The 6,965-nt window shown below is 46.9% G+C and overlaps 1 protein-coding gene across 1 annotated transcript; it reads left to right on the top strand.

Annotated features, from left to right (window-relative positions):
• The first annotated feature begins 1,872 nt into the window (after positions 1-1,872).
• Positions 1,873-6,495, top strand: LOC135545049 (protocadherin-16-like). The gene is made up of 6 exons (XM_064972702.1): positions 1,873-1,879; positions 2,158-2,315; positions 2,632-2,643; positions 5,375-5,860; positions 6,290-6,456; positions 6,489-6,495. The coding sequence occupies exons 1-6, from the start codon at positions 1,873-1,875 to the stop codon at positions 6,493-6,495; spliced, it is 837 nt and encodes a 278-aa protein (XP_064828774.1).
• Positions 6,496-6,965: the final 470 nt, after the last annotated feature.

Genomic DNA, 6,965 nt, shown 5'->3' with positions numbered 1-6,965 from the left:
AGAGAGGTGTGGGACATGTGACAGGAAGATATATAAACTTGTCCAGACCCGCACACTGAATGCTTCTTAGCCACTTTGATTGATATCGATCATGTTGGTCTTATTCATCTGACATTAGACTTCTTTAGAAGCCTGAAAACGTCTGACAAACTTGAATTGAAAGTGTCATGTCCTTTAAAAGTGTGTCCATGACTTTTGCCCAGGTGAAGGATATGTACATGTTGATGGTTCTGGCCACGTCGGGCCATGGGCAGCTGAAGAAGACGGGCAGTGCCACGGTGAGGGTGTCGGTGACTGATGAAAACGACAACTCACCTCGTTTGACACAGGAGAGGGCTTTCCTGGCCGTGAGAGAGAACCTTCCGGCGGGGTCAGGGTTCGGACGGGTTTCGGCTATGGATCGCGACTCAGGGCTCAACGGCAGGCTCAGTTACAGACTCCTACACCCAGACAGAAGCTTCCAGATCAACTCACACACAGGTAGTTCAAAGACTGGTTAATGAATGGACTAAAAAAAGATACACTGAGTGTACAAAACATTAACAACACCTTCGTAATATTGAGCTGCACCCCCCCACACACTTTTTGCCCTCAGAACAGGCTCAATTTGTCAGGGTATGGACTCTACAAGGTGTCGAAAGTGTTCCACAGGGATGCTGGCCCATGTTGACTCCAATGCTTCCCACAGTTGTCAAGTTGGCTCGATGTGGGAGGTGGACCATTCTTGAGACACACGGGAAACTGTTGAGCAGGAAAAACTCAGCGGCGTTGCAGTTCATTACACAAACCGTTGTGCTTGGCACCTTCTACCATATCCCATTCAAAGGCATTTTGTCTTGCCGATTCGCCCTCTGAATGGCACATACACAATCCATGTCTCAATTGTCTCAAGACTTAACACACTCCGTGTATAATAACGTTATATTTACCACAGGAACTTCAGATGTGGCACTCAGAAGACACACAACACCACCATTTACATGACCATTCACCCTCACACATTCTCCTACTGCAGCTCCCTGTGCTGTATGTTCTCTGTGAAAATAAATCAGGTTAGCTGCAGTGTTGAGTGTCCTGCTGGGCCCTAATTGGCCTGCTGTGAGATTGTGTGTAGCCGATCTCGAGATATTTCGAGATAACTCTAACCTTCACTGCAGCTCTTCAGGTTGCTGCCTGTGTGTGTGTGTGTGTGTGTGTGTGTGTGTGTGTGTGTGTGTGTGTGTGTGTGTGTGTGTGTGTGTGTGTGTGTGTGTGTGTGTGTGTGTGTGTGTGTGTGTGTGTGTGTGTGTGTGTGTGTGTGTGTGTGTGTGTGTGTGGGGGTGATCAAAGATGACATGCTCTCCCTTTAATTTCTCATCATTACTTCTCTCCCTCCCGTTTCTCTCACTCTCTCTCTTTCTCCCTCCTTCCTCTCTCCCTGTGTCCTCTCCCTCTCTCCCTCAGGTGAGATCAGTACCCGTGTAGGTCTGGACAGGGAGCAGCAGAGTAGTTACCAGGTGTTGTTGGTGGTCCAGGATGGAGGTACTCCCCCCCGCAGCGCTACAGGGACAGCCTTCATCACCGTCCTGGATGAGAACGACAACACTCCCTTCTTCAGACACAGCCAGCCTGGCAGAGGACTGACCATGCAGGTGATACTGCGTCCCAAATGGCAGCCTATTCCCTATATTGTACACTACCTTTGACCAGGGCCCTTAGGGCATTGGGTCTCACATGATATGTTAGTGGTCAGCGTTGAGAAGGAAACAAGTCACCGTTTTACCCTGTGATTTCATTCCGTAGGTGATGGAGGGCCAGGCATCAGGTCTACTGCTGGGGAAAGTACAGGCCAAGGACCCTGATGAGGGAGAGAACGGCACTGTGTACTACTCCATGTCAGGTGAGAGAGTGATGGAAGAAGGAAGAGAGAGAGGGAGAGAGTAAGGGAGGGATTGTGTGTAAGTTAATGATTGAAGAGTAATTTGCTATTTTCTGCCGTTGAGTGATTATGGCAGGAATGCATTGTTTTCTTCTGGCATTGTTTCCAAAAACAACTCTGTGTAACAATTTGTAGCTGGACTCACTCACTCACTCACTCACTCACTCACTCTGTATCGCTCTCTCTCGGTCTCTGTTTTTCTTTCGCTCTCTTTTTCTCCCTCCCTCCCTCCTCTACAGGTCCCAGAGCAGAGCGTTTCTCTCTGAACCCGACGACAGGTGAACTGCGTTCCTCCTCTCCTCTGAGTCACTCTGACAGAGCTGAGTACAGCTTCACTGTGACCGCCACTGACCGAGGCCAGCCATCTCACAGCGCTACCTGTACACTACACATACAGGTGAGACCCCTAACCCCTAGCCCATAACTCCTTCCCTCTCACAGCGCTACCTGTACACTACACATACAGGTGAGACCCCTAACCCCTAGCCCATAACTCCTTCCCTCTCACAGCGCTACCTGTACACTAAACATACAGGTGAGACCCCTAACGCCTAGCCCATAACTCCTTCCCTCTCACAGCGCTACCTGTACACTACACATACAGGTGAGACCCCTAACCCCTAGCCCATAACTCCTTCCCTCTCACAGCGCTACCTGTACACTACACATACAGGTGAGACCCCTAACCCCCCATAACTCCTTCCCTCTCACAGCCCATAACTCAGGTGAGACTTCCCATAACTCACAGCGCTACCTGTACACTACACATACAGGTGAGACCCCTAACCCCTAGCCCATAACTCCTTCCCTCTCACAGCGCTACCTGTACACTACACATACAGGTGAGACCCCTAACCCCCCCATACAGGTATGAGCCCTACCTCAGACTGCTATCTCCTCTCCCCTACCACCTTTCTTCTCACAGATCTAGCTGTATCCTAATCATAAAGATCAGAAAACTACTAGATTATAGCCAACACCAATCTATCAAATATCCCATATTTAACTAAAGTATTGGGAGAAGTACTACGTCAAGCTTGCTCTAGAAGTCTGGCTCTAGAAGTCTGGCTCTAGAAGTCTGGCTCTAGAAGTCTGGCTCTAGAAGTCTGGCTCTAGAAGTCTGGCCCCTCACAACAAAGTCGTTCCAAATAGATGTGGCAGTCTGATTTCTGACAACCGTCCTTCCTTCCTTCCTTCCTTCCTTCCTTCCTTCCTTCCTTCCTTCCTCACTTCTCCTTCTCTGTGACTTTTCAAAAGAGATGGAAAACTACAGTAGGTATGAATCAAGTGCTCCCATCTGGCCCATGATGATCACCAGCTGTGATTACTCTGATCAAGACCATACTGAATGACTTCAACACTTTTAATACAGTAGCCTCACTTCAATACGACACCGCCTGGGATATGCACCCACATAAAATACACCATTCAAGTTAATTTAATTAATATTTAATATACAACTAAATAGTGACCGGCCAGGCCAGCACAATGGAAGGAACTCTGTCGCTGTAAATCCAATATGCATCCCAAATGACACCCTATTCCCTATATGGTGCACTTCTTTTGACCAGTGCCCTATGTAGGGAATAGGTTGCCATTTGGAATGCAGCCCGGAATCTCTAAGGTTCCAGGAAAATAGAAGGGTCTTGTAATGGCTGCAGTAAAACAGCGTCTCTGTGTTCCTTATTTCTTTTCTTTTTTTCCTTCCCTCATTTCTCCGTGAAGAATGTGAGTAATAATTAGTGTGTAATACGATTTAACATGGCTGTGTTGTTCTTGTCTGTTGACATGTTTCTATCAGAGCCCTCATCCAAGACAAGTACAGCAGTAGGGACAGGATATGATCTCACAAATTCTAACGCTTGTTGACATTCAATTTGGAGTTAATTAATAGATTGTCATATTATGTTTCATAAAGAGCATGGGCTGTTTACTGACTGCCAACATAGTGGTGCTGTATAGTGTACCTATGGTTTATCAAGGTATTGTAGGTTGTAATTGTAATGAATTAAGCATCAACAAGTATTTGCTGAGGAGAAAAATGGATAAGAGTACAAAACTATTTTATTTTCCTTCCTCTCTCTCTTTCTCCTTGTCTTGCTCTCTCTCTCTATTTCTCCTGGTCTAACTCTCTCACTTTCATTCATTTATTCTCTCTCGCTCGCTCTCGCTCTCTCTCGCTCTCTCTCGCTCTCTCTCGCTCTCTCTCGCTCTCTCTCGCTCTCTCTCGCTCTGTCAGATATTTAAACCCTGTGACTCCATCCCCTGCTTTGAGCGAACTGAAAAACAGGCTTATTAGAACAATGTGGTATATGTGTAACTTCTGGTGCCTGTTTCCATACAAAGGGAGCGATGTGTCAAAGCTGAAGTCTTTCATGTTCTTCTGATTGGTCATCAAGGGAGGTGTAAAAACTCAATACTGTAGAGTCCAGCCCACTGCAGTGAGATCTGAAAGCTCACTACAATTTCCTTTTTTGATTATGTTGACTTTTATCCCTTATTATTTTTCCTGGCAGTGACATGCCTATCTGATTAAACGTGATTAGCACTAGCAGGCCTGTTGTGGGAGTTTGTAAAAAACTCTTAAAACGTTCAGTTTCTTTTATTCACAGTGAGAAAAGAGAGTGGGAGGGGGGAAATCTGTTGCAGGTTCACAGCGTCCCATTGAATATTTGGATTCTTTAGCGTTGTTTTGGAAAATGTAGCTCCAACTGCCACAAGGCATGTATAATGGTCTTTATTAGACACATAGCGTGAGTCTGCTGAGTGTTAATGGTCAGCTATCTTATGGATTATCATTCATGTCAATGATTTTCATAGTTGCTCAAAATTTTCCTCAAAGGTTAACAGATTGTTTGAAGATCCCAGTTATATAAATTGATTAGCTAGCTACTAATTTTGTCCTCCAGCCGGCTCTCGCTATTGAACCTGGTGATGAAGTTAGCTACCTACAAACCTTTAACACCAATATATTGATGATATATGCTTACCATATCCCTATGGCTCTGTCTATAGGTCCTGAGTGGTGTATTGAGGATATACGGTATGCTTACCATATCCCTATGGCTCTGTCTATAGGTCCTGAGTGGTGTATTGAGGATATATGGTATGCTTACCATATCCCTATGGCTCTGTCTATAGGTCCTGAGTGGTGTATTGAGGATATACGGTATGCTTACCATATCCCTATGGCTCTGTCTATAGGTCCTGAGTGGTGTATTGAGAATATACAGTATGCTTACCATATCCCTATGGCTCTGTCTATAGGTCCTGAGTGGTGTATTGAGGATATACAATATGCTTACCATATCCCTAATGCTCTGTCTATAGGTCCTGAGTGGTGTATTGAGGATTTACAAAATGCTTACCATATCCCTAATGCTCTGTCTATAGGTCCTGAGTGGTGTATTGAGGATATACAATATGCTTACCAATTCCCTATCTCTCTGTCCACAGGTCCTGAGTGCGAGCAGAGCTCCTTCCAAAGCCAACTCCCTCTCCATATACTTAAACTCCGTCGAGGAGGCCAAACCGGGCTCTGTGATTGGCTCTGTGAAGTCACATGATAGCTTAGAACTCCTTGAGGCTAGTCAGGTGACCTATACGGTGGTGGGCGGGTCAGACCGAGACGGAACGTTCATGGTGGACCGTCAGACAGGTGACGTGTACCTGGCAAGGGAGCTGGACTACGAGCGATCTGCCCGCTACACACTACAGATAGAGGTGGACGACTTCTCCATGACATTACCCAGCAGCCACCTGGTGCAGCTGGACATCGAGGTGAAGGACAGCAACGACCACGCACCCTACTTCCCGGAGGACCCCGTTACCATGGTGATACCTGAGAACATGGAGCCTGGGGCATCCATCTACACCTTCCAGGCCTCGGACCAGGATGGATCAGGACCCAACAGCCTGCTGACCTACTCCATCCTGCACCAGGTAGGGTTTGGGGGTTAGGGTTAGGATTAGCAGGTTAAGGTTAGGAGGTTAGGGGTAGGACCCACAGGTTAGAGAAGCAAAAATCAGTAACAGATACATTGCTGTTTCAAATTTCAGACCGGTGGTGAAAATTGGAGATGTACTCACTGGCAACTAGACCATCTCCTGCCGTTGTGCCCTTGAGCAAGACACTTAACCCCTTAAACTAGTGGTTTAGGGAGTAGAGCAGAATAATTATTTATATCTCTGCAGATGAACTAATAAAGTCATTATCTTCTGTATTCTCTTCTGTTTCAGCACCCTGGACTAATAAAGTTATATTGTATTTGACTCTATTCCAGTACCCTGGACTGAAAACATTATATTCTATTCTACTCTGTTCCAGTACCCTGGACTGATAAAGTTATATTTAATTCTACTGTGTTCCAGTACCCTGACCTCCCTGACATCCTCACCCTTCACCCTTCCACTGGCGTCCTGACCCTGACGCAGGAACTGGACCATGAAGTTACTTCCTCCCTCATCCTGGTCGTACAGGCGACAGACTCCGCCCTGAACGGCAGCCAGCGGCGCTGGGGCTCCGTGACAGCGAGGGTGTTTGTGACAGACGAGAACGACAACGCTCCAGTGTTTAGCTCGCCTTCCGCGGTCAGTGTCATGGAGGACCAGCCTGTGGGCTTCGTGGTTCTCTACGTTGTGGCGCGAGATGCCGACCAGGGGGAGAACAGACGGGTCAGCTACTTCATCGAGACTGGCAATGCTGGAGGGACGTTCAGCCTCAACCCTAATACTGGTGGGTCATATAAAGAACTCCTAGTGTGATGGAAGTGGCTTGGTGAGCCACACTCACAGAAAGGTAACCTAGTCTGAGACCTGAATACTTTTGTCAGCTCCCCAAGCTAATGCCTAGGCTTTAGCTCAGCTGGATAACACAGCCTTGTGGCATGCAGGGGACGAGTTCAAACCCAGTCGGTAACACTGGCACGAGAGCAATCATGTAGTTGCCAGCTGTACTGTAAACACATGGTGTGATGTCAGAAGGCTATTGGTACCATATTACTAGCTTGCATGTGGTTGAGTCTGTGAGAGAGTCTCATAAGGTTCA

The sequence above is a fragment of the Oncorhynchus masou genome, chromosome 9 (genome assembly GCF_036934945.1).
Source record: "Oncorhynchus masou masou isolate Uvic2021 chromosome 9, UVic_Omas_1.1, whole genome shotgun sequence".
Lineage (NCBI taxonomy): Eukaryota > Metazoa > Chordata > Actinopteri > Salmoniformes > Salmonidae > Oncorhynchus > Oncorhynchus masou.
Note: the sequence above shows the minus strand (reverse complement) of the source record. Positions and strands in the feature narration are given on the sequence as shown.